The following is a 20,494-nucleotide window of genomic DNA, read 5'->3' as shown; positions in this document are numbered from 1 at the left end:
GCTGATCAGGAGGAAGTATAACAGCAGTTACACCGTCCTCACAAGAACACACAAGCCATGTAGTCAAACTGTTCAAAACGTGACGTTTCTGCTATAGAAAGCTGCATACGTATTTGATTTCCACAAAAATGGATTGTAAAGTGAAGAACATAAAGAACCTAAAAATCACTTTTTTATCCGATGAAATTCTAAAAGGGTGATTCATTGTCTGATTTTTTTATTTCAATATGAATAAAAAATGTTTTTTTCTTATGTTTAAATACTAATTTAAAAGATATATAACCAATTAAAAATATGAAAAACCTTCATGAGTATTGGTGTGAAGTTGTTGATTGACTTAATACAGAAATATTTTTTTGTTTGAAACCTTCCAACAACAGTAACACCTTAAGCTGACCATGTCTTCAAATAAATCTAGTTTATTTATCTTAAATTGTATTGTATATTTAAACAGAATTTTTGTTTGAGCATATTGAGCCGAATCAAAGTGCTCCACACTGTGGCTGCACGTTTTCCTCTTTCATAGAGGACATTTACAAAGAGTAAAAGTTATTTAACCTCCAAGACCACAGGAGAGTGTGTCTGGTCCACCACTGCCTTTAATGGTAAAGTGAGTTTCTGTTCTTATACCATTGGTGTTTTAAATGGTTTGTTCAGACCCAACACAAAATAAAGGTAGAAACTCTCCAATACGAGTTTTATATTAACAGGAATGATAAAGACAAAATCCTCCACGGGAAAGTTACACACTAAAATACTGAAGATTTGATTATGTTTTATTCAAAAGAAGCCGAGAAGCTGCAAAAAAGATTCATGATAAAAAAAAAAAAGGAAAAGAGTTCACAGAGTGCAATCTGTCATCATACACATACTGAGAGGGGGAAACACTGAAAACAGAAAGGAAATAACTAAAACACTAATAAAAGTTTATATCACAACAGCTTCACCTCACAGAAATGTTTTGAGTGCTAAAACAGAAGCTCAGTTTATCAGGTTTTTTTTTAGTGCAAAATCGAACATCAAAACAGAAATTAAATTTGGCACTTCATTTAAAGAAACAAAATATAAAACTTCTCACCACACAAGAAAACTTTTTCACAACAAACACAAGAAAAAACACTTTTTCTGTAAGTGCTGAAAACAACCGCAAACCTTTCACATTTTCCGGCCTGTTAACTCGACTTCATTAACTTGTCATATCCAGATGATCCAGACCAGAGAAACTCATGACACCAGATCGGATTAAAACACAAAACTTTTTCTTGTAAGGAACAAACGAAGTACAGAAGCTTTTATCAGAATGTGAATTGTCTGTCTCCCCTGAGTTAGATTATAGGCCTTCAATAAGGTCATATTAGAGTCATAGTAACCTCATACTTCAATTATGATTCAGCTGCTTAAACACTGCTATACGTCAGCAAGAAACCAAATGAGCTAAATGAGCTAAACCGAGCGAGTCGTATGTATGTGATCGTCAAGCTTCATGAAAATACTTCAACACCCAGGATAATGACACAGACACAGTGCGGATCAGAAAAACAGAGACATTCTGGTCTCAAGAGAATTGGAAACAGTTGTGTTTGGATAATAATTTCAGATCATGAAGTCATTAATCTATACGATATTAAATACAAGTTGGGGTTTTTAGACCCAATATTAAGAGTATATATTATTAGAGTGGTCCTAAAAAATAATAAGCTTGTGATACTGACACGATTTGAAAAACATTTTTTTTAACCCAGCATATTGAAATCAGATACACAATTTGTTGGGAATACAAATATATAAAAGTGATTTAATCATCTGCATATGTCAGCGACTATTTTTAAACAAGACTCATGTTGTGTTACTCTGGGGTGGATGGTAGAAGCGGGAGATTCCAGAGTGAAAATCAAAGATAAATAAGGCTGAAAAGCAAGTAATCTATGTCATCTATGGGTTTTTTTCTTGTCTGTTTAAACTGAAAAATTTAAAAGCTGATGGTTAAAAATGCTCACGTCAGCATTGAACTTATACTTCCTGTTCAGAGTACTAGGAGTTTTTCTGACAGCAACACAAGAGTGACAAACTGTTGGCACAGTGGCTGAAAATGTGTCTCTGCTGGCAGCTAAATGTAAAAGTAATCCTACTGTATGCTAACATTAAAACTGTCCATTCGGCTAATTGTTTAGGAGCTGAGTGAAAGTAACACGACAAGACGCTATTTTAGGCTGTTTATCTGTTTTTCAACAAGAATATGTAGCTCTGACTTCACCTGATATCTCTCACTTGTTATAAGTAGGACATAGTGCGTCATGTCAGCAGACATTAAAACGTTTGTACCAGAGGTAGTGAAATGTGCTGTGAATTAAGAATAATGGGCAAAAATACAAATAGTCAAGCTTACATGTACTAACCCCTTCTGTTTGCCTGAACAAATTATAAAATAGCTATTTCCAAGCTAGTTTGCTAACTAGAAGGATTGCAATTGAGGCTAGCGAGCTAGTGGGTAAGCTAGCGTGTTTGTGGGCAAATGAATTAGCTTGAGCTAGCTTGCGAACAGTTTTCAGCTAGTTTAGCCAGTTAAATATAAATCTATGCCAAAATCTTTTGATGCTTGGGCCAATTAGTGCCTCAGTATCAATTTTAAACTATATAGTCCTAAGACCTCATCCTGAAAAATACAAATGTTTTAGGTGAACAAGAGGCCAAGTTAGACACAAGTTAAAGAAAAACTAAATACACTTGATAAATTGAGACTTAAATTCAAAATTGTCTGATCAGACATTAACAGGAATATTAATTTGCTAAATCAACGATGAAAATAAACAACAATTGTAATAATTCAATAATCTTTTCGTCATCTCTAAAACAAAATACTTCACTTCTGCTTTTTTAAGCTTCTGAATTGAAAGTATCTGCTTCGTCATACGTCTCGCATGTGTTTATTTTCATTGTTTGTTTGGCATTTTATAGTTGATTAATGGATCAAAAAATAAAAGTTAGCAGCTCAATCTATTCTCATCCGCTGAGGGAGGTCTGCGGATGCTCAGTGCAACAGACACATTAAGTACCAAAAGTTCTGAAGGTCTAAACCCAGTCCTACAACTAAAACAATACAGCCCATTCAAAAGCACACCCACACACCTTTCACCTCAACTGGCTATCCTTTGATTTATCCTCAGGAGCCGATGAGTGTTCAAACTAATTCTCTGTTAATCCATCAAATAGCTTTGGAGAAATTTGGCTCAAAACTGTTGACCAACTGCCATTTGATCCTGACAAAAGACCACCTGTGACGGTTTCTATTTCACACCCTGGTCCATTAAATCACTATTAAATACGAAGGCTGTCACTTTTTTGAGACTTCAAACTGAGTCACAAATGTCTGTCTGTGATGGTCTCTATTAATCGTTTTACTAGACCTTGCTCAGGTCAAGTTTGGCGATGTACGGTGAGCGGAAAGAGCCCAGGTACAGATTGCCGTCATGCTCGTGGACCTCGCTGATGTACGCAACCGCCAGGCCGTTTGGGTCGTGAAAGCTCCTTGTGCAGATGCCACCGTCGTGGAGCTCCGCCACCAGGCTGTACCGAGGGACAAACTTCATCAACACATCTTGACTGAAGATCTGGAGGGAGGGGGGGGGGGGGGGAGCCATGAAGAATGGTGAGGGAAGGAAGTAGGGAGGGAAGTATTTGTCATTAGAAGATAAAGGATGTTAAAGAAAAGATAAAGAGACGGTATTGTACCCACTTGTCTTTTTCAAAATACCTTAAATAAACTTTCATGACCTTGCTGATTTTTTTCCTCTGTTTTACATGAAAAGACATATTCCAGAAAAAAGCTTTCAAAACCTCTCCAGGTCAAGACTTAAGAAAGAGATTAGCTTGATCAACAGACCTCATATTTTTTAAAATAGGGCCTGAAACTGGAATATGCAACGGTTTGGATCTATAAACACAAACCTGACAGTAGAATGTGCGCACCAGAAAAAAAAACTCTGACCCTTGTGAACAAACATTTCGGAGGCAGGAGAAATTGGCAACACAATCTGTGAGGTGGTGAATTAAAGCCAATAAGTATATTGATGCCTCTCAATGGTTTAACTTCACTATACCATCAAAAATGACTGACAGATCCACGTCATCATAATTATTCAAACCAGCAGTTTCATTTATATGTGTGTATGTAGTGAACCGCTTTCCAGAAGTTTATATACGAAAAGTTACAAACTTTTTTTTAAGTCCTCCACAATTTTCATCACCTTTGTCTCACCTTCAATCATCCAGAGCGCAGAGGACCGCCCCGTATTCTAACTTAAACACTAAAGTAGAAATCCACATTCAGCTAACGCAAAAACCATAGCGCATGTAGTTCTTATCAATATTTTCCAATATCCAATGACGTGCAATAATCCAAAGCATGTAATCAAGTTTGATTTTAAGTTTTGATAATTATTACTGTGATGTAAGACGCACATAGTGCACTGAGACACGGCCGTGACCGTTCACCATATTTTGCCTTTTCATGACTCAGCACATCTTCATCACCAGCTAGAAATGATATCTGGGCATCTCTAACACGATCATGACATCTCATTATCAATGATATTACAGGCAGAGTGCCATGATAAAATGTTCTCAAAGATTAAAAGTTGTTGTTGATTCATTATAAGAAGAACTCAGTGTGGGTCCAGTAAACATATAAACACTGCAGATACACTGTGTGTGTGTGTGTGTGTGTGTGTGTGTGTGTGAATGCAACAGCAATGTGGTGTCATTCTCAGATTTTCCTTTTTTCCTTGACCCTCCTGCTGTAGCCAACAAAAGGTGCATGCTTTCTAAACCTCCGCTTCATTTCTGGGTCCGTTCTTTTCTTCTGGTCGCTGTTATTCAACATTGAAAACATTTACTCTGCTTGCTAGCTTGTTTGCATTTTCATTCATGATGGGCTGTATGCATTGACCATTTATGGTTGAATGTGGGCGTGTTAAGAGTGGATTATGAGGCTGAATCCACGTGTGCACATTTTCAGGTGGATTGTGATTTGTAAAGGAAGCATTGCTGACAGGTGTGTGTACGCAGAGTTTTATAAATCAGAGTTAATTTGGTGCAAACTATTGTCGATTTTTTGGCATATGTACACTTTTAGTATAGATTCTACGCACTGTTCTATAATTTGAGACCCCAGCAATTAAACTTCTATGTAGAATAAATATGGACACATTCTTAAGTCAACTCTATGTGGACACCTGGGAGTTGCTTTTGTCCCTAGTTAGACACTTGGAATTTTATTTCCGTCTGTGGATACACAGACAACTGTGAGTCATCTTTTTGTAAACACCTGAAAGTTCTTATCCACTATGTAGACACATGCAAGTTGTTTTAATCTTTATATGGATACCTGTCATATTGTGTCTTAGGTGATTTTAGGGTTCTTATCATTAATTTCCACATCTGCAAGCTGTGTTATATCTATGTGTTGCCATATTAGTCATTTCTGTCGCTCTGCAGATACCTGTGAGATGATTTTGTGTCAACAAAAGGCGTTGAAGGCGATCCCAATTTGAAGGCTCCTTCAAATGTGTCCTACTCTCTCCAGGCATTGAAGGATCCATCCAGTTTATCAATCCTGGCCCAACATATCCTGACATTCGTTGTGTGCCAATTAAAACAAGCTGGAAGACTCTCAAGTGTTTGAGTAACAGATGGTTTCAACGCGATCTAATAGCTATCAACACTAATGTTAAAAAAAGGTCCTTGAGTCTTAAAATTATCTTTAAAATAATATTGTCCCTGGTCCGGTCTACCATGAAATCTTTATACCAGACCAGTCTCATTTCTCTTCAGGCCTTAGCACTGTCCACAGGCTATGAAGGCTATGATGTCCTTCAAAGGCTGCTACCCTTGACTTGAGACACAGCAAGAATGGTCTCTTTGGGTACTTTAGATTTCTTATTCTCTTTGCTTGGACACCTGCAAGATGTTGTTGTCCCTATATGTATACCTGATAGTATTCATTTGTTTCTATATTGACACCTGGGACTTCTTCAGTCTCCACCTGGATGTTGTTAGTAAATGGACCTCCAAACTAGAAGTTTTTCTATAAAGTCCAGGAAAATTAGGCATACTCTCTTACGCTCTCTCTGTCCCTTTACCTTAAAGATGAATTTCTTGATCCAGGGTCTCTGGGACAGGAAGTCTAGCATGGAGAAGCCAGGGTTTTGCCGCACAGCAGACATGGCCACCCAGTAACCTCCGGTTGAGCTCGGACGGATGTTGTCGGGAAAACCAGGCAGGTTGTCAATGAACGTGTCCATTCCCCCTTTGTTTAGACCAGCAACATGGACTCTGAGAAAGAAAGACACAGTTTATAGTGGCTGACGTCAAATGCGAGGAGCCATTCAACATTTGTTTTTATTCAGTTTGAAATATTTTCTCACTGTATAAGAGTTGGCAAATAAAATGGTATTATTATTGTACATGTTGTCACATCGCTTCTTGGCTGCCATAGTTTTTACTGCATCACTCTAGCCCTGTTCAGTCTGACTGTAGTCCTTTTCACACCGCGTTCCCACAAAAGGTGCCATGACTAAGCTCAGCCATCATTATGTCTTTGTACATTCATATTGATTCCGTGATGGCAAAATATTGATGACCCAGTCTGTGAATTCGACATGTGAATACAGTAAGTTTATGAGCACAGCAGGAGGTGAGAGCTGAGTGGATTTACTTGCCGCTAAAAAGAACTACAACACACATAGTAGAAGACTCCACACCGGTCAGCATCATTGGTGCAACACTGTGCTGTTGGGATGCTAAGAAGCCAGTAAAGAAAGTAACACTGTATCTGAGAATCCTGTGTGTTCTAACCAACACCCAAAGGCGAATATCACTACTACTTAACCAACCACACAGTCCTAAGTGAATGCTCATTCAATATTATCACTTGGTAGTGACATCCCCAAAACCTGCAATCTCAACGTTTTTGAAATAGACAAGACATAAAAATCAGGTTTGGGTGTGCAAAGACATTCACATCCGATGGACACATTTAGTGAGTTTAATAACCCAGAGTGTTTCAAGATAAGAATACAATAAAAGTATTTATCTTTTATTTCACATTTTAACTTCTTTACAGAAACCGCAGGTAGGATACGCTTCTTATAACCACTGATCTGACACACACACAGCTTGTTTCTATGGAAACATGAGGCAACATCTCAGCCGTCTTCCTCCTCCATCACAGCATTTTATAACAGTTTACGCTTCCCTTTATTTATTTTTTTGCTTTGTGGCAGTTCATATTAATTCTTGAGATTTGATCTCTTTCTTTCTATTTTGAGTTAGATACGCTTAATATTGCAATTTTTTATTTCTTTTATCAAGCAATTTATATCAAGACTTTCATTTTGACATTTTTTTAATGTTACTTTTTTTATACTTTGCAGAACTGCATGTTTTTGTTTTTTTTAATTAAGCTAATCAGCTTTTAGTTTTTTCTGAATGTTATTCCATTTAGCTTTCTTACTCATGATACGACTGTTTATTTAATTTCCTTATGGGAAGAAGATTGACTTTTGTACTTTTGAGGTATAGTTACGTTTGTTTTTTCACATTAATGGTTGCATTCTTCTACATTTAGTTTGAGTCTTTTGTTGGGAAGTTGACAACAAAGAATTAAATCGTAAAAAAACGTCTTCATTTGAGATTTTGTGAATTTCAGAAATAAAAAAGCAGAAAACGATGTGAAAGATCACATCTGTATCAAGTGATTTGAGGAGACAGGTCTAGACCAATGTTCTCCAGTAGTTCTGAACTGGGATAAAATGTATACACATGGAACACAAGCAACACAGTGAGATTGTAAAGATTTAACTCCAGTTCAGTTTTTAATCAAATACAAATATCAATGATATACTGTGCTGGTAAAGGATTTATAGAGAATGGGCTTAGGCTTTGAAAAACTGGAATTTAAGAGGAAAATATATTTGCTTTTATTAAAGCACTTTCTTTTTGGTAACAGGTGAAAGCAATGACTTAGCTTGGCCTGTTTAATAAATATAAACTGCCTGTTAGTGGAGGTTCAGGTCAGCCACGTGTGTTACCTGCGTATCCGGGCCATTGTGGTCTCTGCCACCAGCACAGATTCCTCATCAGGCAGCAGCTGGATGCCGTTCGGAAAACGAAGGTTCTCCATCACCACGGTCAGCTCCCGGCTCTCTGTGTCGTACTCCAACACTCTGAAAACAAGAGGCAACAGAAATGTCATCAGGACAGAAAGGCTTATATTCTGGAGAGCTTCAATTGTGAAACTTTAGATGAAGATGTTGAATTTAAAAACAGAATCATTACTGGGAAAATTAAAATACAAATCATTACTGGAAATTGATCAGTTACATTGAATGCACTAGAAAACAGTTTTTCATGATCATGATGTTGTCTGCTGTAATATTTAAACATGACAGTTGTTAAGGCATTCAGTAGCAGTGGAATAAAAATGTAAACTTTTTTTTGTTTAAAAATGTGCTTGTTGTATTTTTCTTTTCATTTCTGTAGAGGCATATACAGTATTTTCTTTCTGAAGCTGAATTTGATTTTAACAGCAGATTGATACAAAGAGGGCTCAATGAAACAAAATAGTATCAAAAGCTTAATAACAATAACCCTGAACAACCCTAGTCCTTTTCAAGACACTGGACACCAGCTAAGAGTGTATAGTAAATAATAACTCTAGTGCACCGTCCATCAGCAGTGGCCTCCATGATGAGGTTCAGGTAGTCTCTGCGCTGCCACCTGCTGCTGGAGTCTGTGAAGTACACCTTCTTTCCATCCTGCGTCACCGCCAAGTCGTTGATGAATGACAGCTTCCGGCCAGCAACCTCCTCACCCCCTTTCACCAACCTGGTCGCTTCACCTGCAAAGTAAAACAAAAACAAACAAACACTTGAGTTTGAGTTGTGATGTTGCTGAACATTAGTGGAACAAAACCCAATAATCCAAGAAGAGGATGTGTTTTAATGCTGCGTGGAAACAGTTCATGCTGAGTAGACTGATCAAACTGCTGCTCATAACAACACATGTCCACAGGTAACAATAGCAACAACAGCAGTGTTAGTAACTGTGGGCAGTAAGTAATGCAGTCACATCCATCACACAGAGCTTCACTGTTCATACACCACATGTCAGAATACACAGAAAACTCTTAACTAATGCACTGGGGTTGCCAGTTCTGCTTACATGTAATGTAGAACTGGATGATATCTTCAATTTTTCCAACCAGGTATATTGGTAAAATACTGGATATTACTGATATCAGTAGAGATCAAATTTTAACAGCTTATCAGAATCAGAATCGAGTTTTATTGTCAAGTACATTTACACATACAAGGAATATGACTTGGTGTATTGGTGCTAAACAATTTACAAGGAATAAAGCAGAACCAGCAACAACTTAAATAATACAGTATAAGAAGCTATTACAATATATAAAATACAATTCATCATGTTTACAGCCTCGTACAAAAACCTCTTTGATCACTATAGCTCATTCCTTTATTTGTAAAAATTGTAAAGGGTTTTCATTTTTTATTAACTCCTCCATTTTATTATATCAAAGCTATAATTAATGCATAATGAAGCATAAATAGGACCTGATTTGATTGACATTACTGACTCAAACTGTCTGCTTTATTCATGTTGTTATCATTGTTTGGAACATGCAAGCCAGATGAGCCAGATGAGCAAGATGAGCGTGTTGCAACAGCTACAATATTTATTTGACCCGCCTCAACTCCACCTCTTTGACAGCTTATTATGGGATTATGTAATTGCAGCTGTGTGAACAAGAGAGCACTGTGTCAAGATCCAATATTTTATGCTAATTAAACAACCTCCAAAATCTGCCCTAACATGACAGAGGAAACTTTATACCTTTATGAAAGAAGGATACAGTACAATGATACAGAGGGTGTTAGTACAGTACTCTCTCTCACCTGTAGTGGGGTTGACCTCGAACAGACCCAGGTAAGCGTCCGCTACAAACAGAGTCCCATTGGGTCCAATTCTGATCCCCAGCGGCCTCCCACAGCTTGACTCCTCCTCTTTGGACCCTGCAGACAACCATCCGTAAAAACTGGATTCATTTTTATGTTTATGTCTCCTGATATGAATGAAGCCTCAGTCAAAGGAACAGAAGCTTTACAGTTAAAATCACAGTAATATTACAAAATTCATTTTTTTCCTCACCACAAGGCAGTTTCCCAAGCCTCGTCACCGTGTGAATTCTTCGACCGATCAGCTTCACGATCTTCCCATCGGATGTTCCAGTAAAGAAAACATCTGCAGAGCAAAGAGGAAAACATCTGTCAGTGCTCAGCTGAAATAAAGCCTTGAATGCAAAAATGAAGCTTGTGTTCTTTTGCATGTAAATGATCATTTTAAACATAATGAGAATGACTCATCAATGTGTGTTTATTTATTATTCATTTGTAAATTTACAGTGATTCACCTTTTTATGGTCTTTGAGGGAGGGGAATAAGACAAAAACATTTAAAATATGATGTGTTTTTGTTTTTCTCCATTTTCTAACTACATAAAAACAATGGTAGCTAAAGAATCACATGTGTGAGGTGTTATTGGATAAGGAACATTATATTCTATTTGTCTATTTGTGTGTGAAAATAGGCCAACACGGCAGTACAGGATTCCATGGTTGCTATGGTTCCTTCCAAGGTGCATCATTTAATACCAGATCATCACTTCAACCAAGCAAAATCTCAAACAGCCACAAAGTGTTTTTCTCAAGTTCAACTCGGCAATTTCTTCTGAAATCACGCCTCATCTGCAGATTCTTTACACCCTGACAAGGATTTCAAATCCCCTGAATTTGACTAAACAACAACGAACAACTTCTGTCATGGAAAATGTAAGATTTTCACTTTTTGGTGCGCTCTGGTGTGAACTGTCATGATTCATACTGTCTGAACTTGACCGTATGGATATTACTAAGCCTTTGATAAATTATTTGAAAACTATTTTAAAATAATCTCTAATCATATTAATGCAATGTTTTAACAAATTGAATCAATAGTTTATTAAAAGTAAAGTCCCTGCAAACACATTGAGACTGTGTAGCCATGAATTAAATCTGCCCTATAGTAATATTTTAGTGTGTAATTCCCAGCATATAGCCTATGTGTCAGTAAGAGGAAAATGCTATTTAGTGGTCATATAACTTCAGGTATCTATTCTGGGGGATATACTGAATGTTCAGAAATCAAAATACTTTTCAACAATCACAGGTAAAAAAACACAACCTCAATCTTGACAACTTAAAAATAAGTCTTCCTCCCTGCGGAGGCATGTTACTCAAATGTAAGTGGACCATACATTTGAGGTGTTTGGTAAATATGTAACCGTCTGTTTGTGTGTGATCAAATTGCCCTTTGACACATTTGTGGTGTTAATGGATCGATGTTTGTGTTGACTAAAAAGTGTAGAAAATGGCTGAAGCTCTTCATGGTTGCTACAGTTCCTCCAAGGTGCATCATTTATATAATCATTTAAACAAAAACAAAACCAGAAAGTGCCACAGGAAAGATTTCAAAAAAACTTAATTACACAATTCACCAGCTGAGTTTTTCATCCTGACAAGCAAAAAAGTCTGCAAGAAATTTAAGACACCAACTCAAACACACATTCACACAAACGTTCATCACAAGATGAGATTTTTTTCTCCTGTCTCTACTGTAGTAATTGATATGACAGAACATTAAAAATGTGACTTTACCGCTAGATTTCTTCTCTAAATAATAATGACACTATATTTTAAATGTCTAATAAATCACTTGTAGAAATGACTTCAACCCTTACAGTATGCTGCCATAAAGGCAACATGTGATCTAGTTTGTTTAAGTGTGACAATGAATAAAACTCTAAATTACATACTTTACTACCTGACCTGCATGCAGACACTTTTTCATAAAGTCTAGAGTTAAACTCTGTCAAACCCTGCAATGTTTCTAACATAAAACTATTTCAATGGTGAATATCTCCTCCTAATGCAATCTGAAATCATCAGCAATCAAAACACTCTTTGCTGTCTTTTCTGTTTACATTTCATTAACTGTCAATAACTTAAAAAGACCTGATTGTAAAAAAGTACATCAAGTAAAAATACATGCACAGAACTGCTAGCGTAGTACAACGAATCTCAAATGAAATACTATTTGACAGGTGAATAAATCTGGTAATATCGGTGCATATCTCTGATAAAATGAGCCGATACATAGTCACTTGATATGCCAATATCGGCCGGTATTATCCGCTGACCGATTCATCGGTTGGGCTCTAATTAAAATATTCTGCGCCTAAGAACCCAAAAGAAAGAAATGTTGCTTTTACTTGAACAGCCCGTCATAATGCATGAACTGCAGCTTCACATGCTGTCGCTATCTGGGGATGTGGCTTGTGTGCAGTGACCTGTAGTTAAGAGTTAAAATAATGCAGTGTGGTCAGGATACAGATGACTAATGTGCATCTGTATGATAACCACAAAGATGTTTAGTGATTCCAGCTTGTACTCGCAAATTTGTAACCACAATGTGTTAGTATTAATCTTCTACTGACCGGTCCTCATGATTAGTTATAGCCTTTGATATGTGATAACAAACTACACAAATGAGTTTTATGTACAGCTCTAGATATCCCTAGCTAATGCTGGTCACTCACCACGGTACCTGCCCAGGCCAGTTCTAACCTGGTTCCCATCACAACACAAGTCAATTTCTCTCCTGTGGTTGTTATCTAGCAGGCTCCGGATTTAAAGCCTTTAGTCTTTTGTAGGCGCATGAATAAAAGAAATGTCTTCTTCATTGACAAGACATGTTTAAACATGACCTCAATCATTGTGACACCCCCATGTTACAACACATCCAGTTGTTGTAACTCTTGTTGTGAAATAAAATTAAAAGGTACAAAAATGATTCCAGAAGTCACAGTAAAGAACTTATTCATGTATATTGTCAAAAATATATTTTCTTAACCATTTTATTACACATTGATTGACTGGGGTCTCAAGCCTGCAAATTGCTCGTTGAACTTAATTTAAACCTCACACTAAGCTAAACAAAACAGTACACTGACCTCCAATATTAGCGATGGATTCTGGTCCGGTGATCTGGTCTTCAAACAGTCTCTTAGCCTCTCTGAGCTTCAGGTTTGGCTCCCAGCAGCCCTTCATCACTGGAGGTTCCTTCAAACTGCAGGACACAATTCAAGAAGTCCAGTAAGTGCCCAAGTATGCATAAAACAACCTAATAGGTTATACAGCTTTATCCCCCCTCATTTCTTATACTAGTTAATACTTTATTTTGCAAAAACTTTTTTTTTTTTTTTAGAATATTTGAAGATCAAACTCCTAACTTCTTAATTTGATAACAAACTGTGTTGGAAAACCACATTTTGAGGGTTTTAGGACCAAAACATCAAATATTTTGTTTGTGCGTGCATAACAGCTATGTGGCTGTTCAAACTATTGAATGTCTGAGTTTGTGTGTCCCACTGAGAAATCTGCATCAGATGTTTGTTTCAATGAATTATTAACCAGGAAAACTGGCAGAGTCAGCAGATAGTCAGATGTCTGCAGCAGAGTTTAGAGTTCTCCATGAAGCACCCACACAGACTACCACACTGTGTTTATTACAAAATAATCACAGATATACAACACTATAACATTTTAGAAACCTAAATCCACCAAGATATTAATATTGATTCCTCTATTGTGAATATGTTATGGAATAGAGATAGAGATTTAGTCACACTTTTGAAGGAAGTAAAGTAACAAAGACAGGATTCATAAACAATTTAAAGAATTCAATATCATTATTTGTAAACTCGATTTAGCTCAAACTGAAGGTACTTTTTAAGTAAATTGAGCCAGACTGATGAATAGGCTGCTACATTCAAAATGTCTTCATTTTTCAGCCCTTAAAAAAAAGTAACTCAGTATTGAGATCCAACGGAGATTATAGGGTTTCACCGTTTTCACATTAGCATTCCTGAAAATTTTGACAAAACTTCAGGACATACTGGCCAACAGAAAACATAATGCAGCAGTTTCAATATTCATACAGTCTAGTTTTGTGCCCAAAAGGATATACCCCCTCCGCCCAGTGGTCAATTTCCCTGAATAATTCTTGCTTCGTCTGCCGTCTACACATCAACTCGCCCAAACATCAGGCAAAATTTCCCTAGCAGGCAAGCAGGAAAAATTCCAGGTAATGTGGATGTGAAAAATGTGGCTGTTTGTGAAGAAGGAGTTTTGTGCAATTGTGAAAGCATTATTTGACTAAAGAATACAACACAGAACATGTCTACTGTTTACCTTACAGTGAGAAGACCGACTGGGTGGACTCACCTGAATACTTCAGGATGGATGGGAGACTCCAGGATAAGGATAATGACCAGGAGAGGAAGAAGTACAAAGCCACCCAGAGAGATCAGAGTCACCTGGAAAACCTTCCCACTGTAGGTGCTGGGAGAGGGAGCAAAGGCAAAAACACTTCAATGACCTGAAACTACACTTCAACCTGAGTTCTATACATTATGTTCTTAGGGGTTCCTCAGGGGTCTATCTTTGGTACCCATCTCTTTCCACTTTATGCTTCCTTTAGAAATAAATCAATTAGGAACTCAGTTGCTGTTATTGTTATAATATGAAAATCTCTGCCATCACCAAAATTGTTGAGCCTAAGGGTCAACATGAAAAACTCTTCAACACACACCTTCAACGTTAACCGTTAAGTTTGAACATTTTTCAGCATAAAAGCAAGCAAAGCAATTCATATTGAACTGAGTAGGCAACATACTGTGGTCCAGTATTACTGTCTAACATGACTTCAGTCCTCAATCAACCTCCTGCAGACAGAGGGCTGCAGCGACAGAAGGAGCAAATTTGAGAAGAAAATTGCCCAAGTTTCTAGGTTTGAAGTCACATGGTAAAACACATATACAGTTTGTGACTGGACACAGTCAATATCAAGAATTGAAACAACATTGAAATCTTAACATTGAAACAACATTGAAATCTTAACATTGAAACAAAATTGAAATCTCGATATTGAAACAACATTGAAATCTTGATAGCCCATTGCCACAGAATTGGTTACCCTGATTTTTTTTATTTGAACGAATTTGACAGGCAAGTGGTTCTAGAGAAAGAATAATCAGGTTTTGACCCAGACAAAATACTTCTAGAGTTCTAAAAAGGTAAGTCCAGTCAATGCGGTCAAATACTTTTTCCGCGTCTAGAGACATAGCATTTAGAGGGTTGGAGAGGTCTTTTGCTAGGTAAAAAGCATGTATTAACTTGCGCATATTTCACAGACTAATCTGTTTTTAACAAAAACCTATTTGATCTTTATGTATCAGCTGACATACATTAATATATGTCATAGAATCGAAAAAGACCAAAGATCTCTATCTACCTACCAAAAAAGTCTTAGCTTTATAAACATCTTACCTTTTTGTTTAATTCAATTAAGTCTGATTTTTATTTACAGTTCAAAACATTAAGAGGAATCAAGTGTTTCTTTCTATTGCTGATTTTTATTAAAGCCGTCAGATAATTAGTTTGATATCACAATCATTATTAAAGGCGACTATAATGTAAAATGTATTACTTTTATGTATGAGCTTTAAGATAAGATAAGAGAGGATAATCCTTTATAGATCTCCAGTGGGGAAATTCAAGTGTTGCAGCAGTAAAAGACAAGAGGAAGCAGGTGCATATGAGTACACATAAAATAAGAATATAAATACGGGAATGAAATAAAAATAAAGGTACCATTTACAACTATTAAGTTAACTATACACCATTTAAGATCCATACATTTCCAATCATTTCTGCGTGAATTTAACTGCAGCGGAGCTCGGGTAATAAATGTTCTGCATCTGCTCGGTTGAGTGTGTAAAGGAAGCTTCCGGTTATTCAATCAGTCGGAAACATGCAGCTGCTTCCTCTCGGTGCTCACAGACCCGTTACATCATGATGTCTGTCGGTGCTTGTTTGTGTTTCTATGGGGGAATGTGGGTCACTAGCAACGCGGTCCCGGTTCCGTTTCTTACCCAGACGCCTTGTAGTGGTGCTCCGGCAGCTCGTCGGTGATGACCTGCGGTCTCTGCACGCGCCTGAACCGGAGACCCTCCATCTCCCTCGCGCTCAGAACAATGAGTTACCTGAGGCTGCAGCGGATACCTGTCGGTGGTTTAACCTACTGAGGGAGAGATCCTGATAAAGCCACTGACCATCCTACCGGGGTGTTGACAACAACTGACAGCTTCCGGTCTGTAATTTCAAAATAAAGGAACCTCCGCTTAGTACGTCGCTGAGTACAAAGCAATATATAATAACTTGAAATTGATAGAAGAGCAAAAAAAAAACAATTTTAATTATTTAACTATAACGTACGGAAGAGGATTAGGGACACTGAAAAAGATGTTAGTTTTTTCTTTATTCTGACTTTAATCTCAGTATTCTTTTCGGAACCAGAATCCTAAAAAAAAAAAAAAAAAAACATTTTTTTTTCAATGCTAATCCTCTTCAGTAATAACCATTTACAGTCTATGGTAATAACTCGCTAAAAGGGAAATGTAAAAAAAAAAGTAAAATACTAAATAATTTGAAGAGGAGAAGATGAATCCTATGATAAGAAAAATTAATTCATACATCATCAACAAAAGCCATAAAACAAAAATAACAATTACATTTTTTTTAATGGTGCAGCCATAACATAGGCGCAAGACTGTTAACTACTGTATGACAAGTCAAATTCAATCATGATGATGTCAGCAAGCATTGCTTATCAACCTTTGCATAAACAAGCTAGATCAGAGATTAAGAAAACAATCAATCAATTGAAAACATTTATCCAATAATATGGGTTTCTCCTCTGATAGTGATAAATCAGGACAGTATTAAGAGTATAAATGAACTCAAAACTAACATGAACACACCAGCCTTTCTGACAGTGAGGTCACGATGATTTTTCAATGTAACATTAATAATATTAAGTCAAAATCTCAAAACCATAATAAAAAAAATTGTTAATTTGAAATCATACTTCACCAGGATCATTTAGACATAGGAATTTATACATCCTGAATGATATATAAAAATACCCAATGTTCACCCAACAATGACTCCTATTTCAGTACACAAGTTGTGTAAACAAAATTCTTCTGACTATAAACTTACAAAGTGAGGCTTATCAAGTATCTGCACGTACCACAGGCGATGTACCAATCTGACAGCATATTTTACCAGCACCCCCTAAACACAACTAAATTAAAGTGAATCAGCGGCCACTTTTTTCCACTAAACATCAGTATACTTCAACATTGCTATGCTTTAAAAGGGGGGATATTTATTAATCCATACTTGAGTATAGATACTATGTATCTGAATTTTTATCAGGGTGGAAAGAATGGTATTGGAACATCTCTGTTAACTCAGATTTTATTGGTTTTGGAGTTTTAGATTTCAACTGATGAACTGTATCTTAAGAGTTAAGATGAACCAAAAAACATAGCTATTTTTTTAACAATAAGGAGCCTTTCATCTTTTTTTGTGACTATTTCAAAAAAGAAAAAAGACCATTTTTTTATTTTGTTACATTCTCCCAATACCTAAAATATCCTTTGAGGTTGGAGGGTCATCAATACATCCTGTTTTCGTGAGACTAAAAACAGACCCTTGACTGTCCTGTTTCAGGATATTTTAGTCTCCACATTTGTTCTGTCAGCCTCATGTCTGACTTCTGTCTCCACAGTTTCGATAGCTTTCATTCAGCAGTAACACACTTGTGCTCTCTGAGACTCCTCATGGAGGAGAAGCTCTTGCTGCAGGTAGAGCAGCTGAATGGTTTCTGCCCCGTATGAACCAGCTGGTGAGCCTTCAGGTTGTTATTCTGACTGAATCTCTTCTCGCAGATGGCGCACTCAAAAGGCTTCTCTCCGCTGTGGATGCGTTTGTGTCGAACAAGGTTTTGCGACACACTAAAGTTCTTCCCGCAAACCTCGCAGATGAACGGCTTCTCTCCGCTGTGCGTGCGCTCGTGCAGCTGCATGCTGGCCTGTGTGGAAAAGGTTTTCTGACACTGAGCACAGCTGAATGGCTTCCCTTCTGAGTGGCTGCGTCGGTGCATCTTCAGGTAGCTTAGCGAACTGTAGCCACGCCCGCACACATCACAGGAGAATGCTTTGTTCCCGCTGTGCAGCTGCAGATGAGTTTTCAGGATCTGGGCACTGGTGAAGCTTTTTCCACACTCGTCACAGGTGTGAGATCTCTGACCACTGTGTGCCAGCTGGTGGCGTTTCAGCGACGATGATGAAGAGAAGTTTTTTCCGCACTCACTGCAGTTGTATGGTTGGGTGCCAGTGTGACTCTGTTCATGTGCCAACAGAGTGCTGCGCTGTCTGAATCCCTTCCCGCAGCTGTTGCAAATGAACGCCCACTCACCACTGTGCACTGTCTGATGCGCCTTCAAGTGTACAGCCTGGGTGAAATTGCGACCACACTCATCACAGCTGAATTCCCGGCTACCAGAGTGGACCAGCTGGTGGCGCCTCAGGTTAGCTGACACACTGAAGCGTTTCCCACAGGCGTCACAGCTGAAGGCCTTTTCTCCTGTGTGAACACGACGGTGTACTGACAAGCTGCTCCTGCTGGAGAAACTGTTTCCACATTGCTCGCAAGTGTGCGGCCTCTCACCTGTGTGTGTCCTCAAGTGGGCTTTGAGGCCGCTCTGCTGGCTGAAGGTCTTACTGCAGACGCTGCAGTTGAAAGGCCTCAGACCTTTGTGGATAGTGAGCTGGTGAATGTGAACGCTGCGTTGTGTGGTAAACCCTTTCTCACATGTTGGACATTTGAAAGGTTTGTCCTTCTGATGGACTCTCTGGTGTGCAGACAGGTAGCTGTGTTTGGAGAACTGCTTCCCGCACTCTGCACACCTGAATTTGTCATTTGTTTTCTGACAGCTCAGTCTGTGCTGCGGGAGGCAGCATCGTGCTGCCAGTACCTTGCCACAGGTCGGACACTTGAACGCCCCGCCACGCTGAGCCCGGCTGGACAGCTGGTGTGTCCTCAGGTGGCTCCGGGTGCCAAATAGTTTCCTGCAGTGAGAACACCTGTGGGGCCGTTGCTTGTTGTGCACCGTGAGTTGGTGGACTCTGACACTGCTCCGGGCGGAGAATGCTTTCCCACACGTGGGACAGGTGAAGGGCCGCTCTCTGCTGTGGACACGCAGGTGAGCGTTCAGGTTGGCACGTCTGGAGAAGCTGCTTCTGCAGATGCTGCAGCTGAAGGTCTGTCTGCCTCCCATGGCAGGAGTCTGCTCCTTTGAGGCGGTTTCAGCTCGAGGAGCTTCTGACTGGTGGCTCACCTCGTCCTGGGTGTCCCCCTCAGCTGCAGGGAGGGTGGAGTCCTGCTGAGGCTCATCTGTACAGAGAAATGCCATTACTGTGAGCTTAGTGGGATACACATGGACGTCATGCGGCTCCTAATGATAACAACATGGTAGTTCAACAAAGGCCCTTACTGTCCTCCTGTTGCTCGTCTGTCAGCTCCTGGTTCTGCTCCAGCAGCCTCCTCAGCTCCTTCAGCAGAGCCTCACAGAGACTCCTCATCACATCCAGCAGCTGCTCCTGCAGGACACAACATAAAGACATATTAGAAGTACACACATTACACTGAGGAGAACTGAACAGCTGCTAATTCATTTTAAACAAAACAAAGCTAGCTACAGTGCCTGTGGTGTCTGTGTTTATTCAACTGAAGAAGGATGCATTTTGTGCTGCTAAACAGTGATTCTGTCATTCAGTCCAGCCTTGACTAGGCTGATTAAATTAGACTGGTATATGTTAAACCATGGTGTGCCTTCTTAGCTCCTAATTTAAAACCTTATTTAAGTGGAAGTCAAATTCTTAACTGGACTTTATTATGTAATATTGATTCAATCTATTTCCCTGAGACAGGTGACACATTCATGGCGTTTGAAGAACAGCTGTAAACAAGAACCAAACTTGAAAAAAATAAAAATTAAAAAAAGTTTTTGAGTTGTGTTCAGGTGACTGACCTCTGTCTTTGAGTTTCCAGCAGGTTCATCTTTGAGTCTCTGGCAGATTTCAGTCACAGCAGTCAACATGAACTCCTCCAAGAAGGCCGACACGAGCTTTTCCACAGAGGACGACATTTTTATGACAAAACGCATCAAATTTAATGCGAAATAAGAAAGTTCAACCCGATTCAACGAAAGGAGTTTGTGTGTTGTTTTCATCTGGCGGCCATTGCTAGGTGTTTTTGCGACACAACTGTGCGCACTGACGGCAGATTTTGACGAGACTGAAGAGACAAGCCCGCTCTCGCCCCCTGCTGACTGGAGGTCACATTTACAGATAAGATTTAAGATTTAAGATTTACTTTTATTGATCCCCGCAAGGGGAAATTTAAGTTTTT

General features: G+C 38.5%; 2 protein-coding genes across 2 annotated transcripts; both read right to left on the bottom strand.

The window, feature by feature from the left end:
• Positions 1 to 758: 758 nt before the first annotated feature.
• apmap (adipocyte plasma membrane associated protein) lies at positions 759 to 16,323 on the bottom strand. The gene is made up of 9 exons (XM_061040484.1): positions 16,108 to 16,323; positions 14,399 to 14,515; positions 13,126 to 13,241; positions 10,228 to 10,320; positions 9,975 to 10,091; positions 8,722 to 8,896; positions 8,088 to 8,222; positions 6,138 to 6,330; positions 759 to 3,608 (listed from the first exon to the last, which is right to left on the bottom strand). Exons 1-9 carry the CDS (start codon positions 16,188 to 16,190, stop codon positions 3,399 to 3,401), a joined length of 1,239 nt encoding a protein of 412 aa, XP_060896467.1. The 5' UTR covers positions 16,191 to 16,323; the 3' UTR covers positions 759 to 3,398.
• Positions 16,324 to 16,996: 673 nt separating this feature from the next.
• On the bottom strand, positions 16,997 to 20,337 carry LOC132975726 (gastrula zinc finger protein XlCGF57.1-like). Its single transcript, XM_061040483.1, has 3 exons — positions 20,115 to 20,337; positions 19,578 to 19,683; positions 16,997 to 19,477 (listed from the first exon to the last, which is right to left on the bottom strand). Exons 1-3 carry the CDS (start codon positions 20,313 to 20,315, stop codon positions 17,823 to 17,825), a joined length of 1,962 nt encoding a protein of 653 aa, XP_060896466.1. The 5' UTR covers positions 20,316 to 20,337; the 3' UTR covers positions 16,997 to 17,822.
• Between the last annotated feature and the right edge of the window lie 157 nt (positions 20,338 to 20,494).

This window comes from Labrus mixtus, chromosome 6 (assembly GCF_963584025.1).
Source record: "Labrus mixtus chromosome 6, fLabMix1.1, whole genome shotgun sequence".
In the NCBI taxonomy this organism is placed as follows: Eukaryota; Metazoa; Chordata; class Actinopteri; order Labriformes; family Labridae; genus Labrus; species Labrus mixtus.
This window is presented reverse-complemented; position numbering and strand designations above follow the sequence as displayed.

Excerpts from the sequence above, each read along its gene's own strand:
- LOC132975726 (XM_061040483.1), bottom strand. The coding sequence starts at position 20,315 with ATGAAAACAACACACAAACTCCTTTCGTTGAATCGGGTTGAACTTTCT. Across the intron at positions 19,684-20,114 it reads CTGGAAACTCAAAGACAGAG|GAGCAGCTGCTGGATGTGAT; the intron begins GTCAGTCACCTG and ends TGTGTCCTGCAG. Across the intron at positions 19,478-19,577 it reads AGACGAGCAACAGGAGGACA|ATGAGCCTCAGCAGGACTCC; the intron begins GTAAGGGCCTTT and ends TTCTCTGTACAG.
- apmap (XM_061040484.1), bottom strand. The coding sequence starts at position 16,190 with ATGGAGGGTCTCCGGTTCAGGCGCGTGCAGAGACCGCAGGTCATCACC. Across the intron at positions 10,092-10,227 it reads GCTTGGGAAACTGCCTTGTG|GGTCCAAAGAGGAGGAGTCA; the intron begins GTGAGGAAAAAA and ends GGTTGTCTGCAG. Across the intron at positions 8,897-9,974 it reads CGAGGTCAACCCCACTACAG|GTGAAGCGACCAGGTTGGTG; the intron begins GTGAGAGAGAGT and ends TTTACTTTGCAG.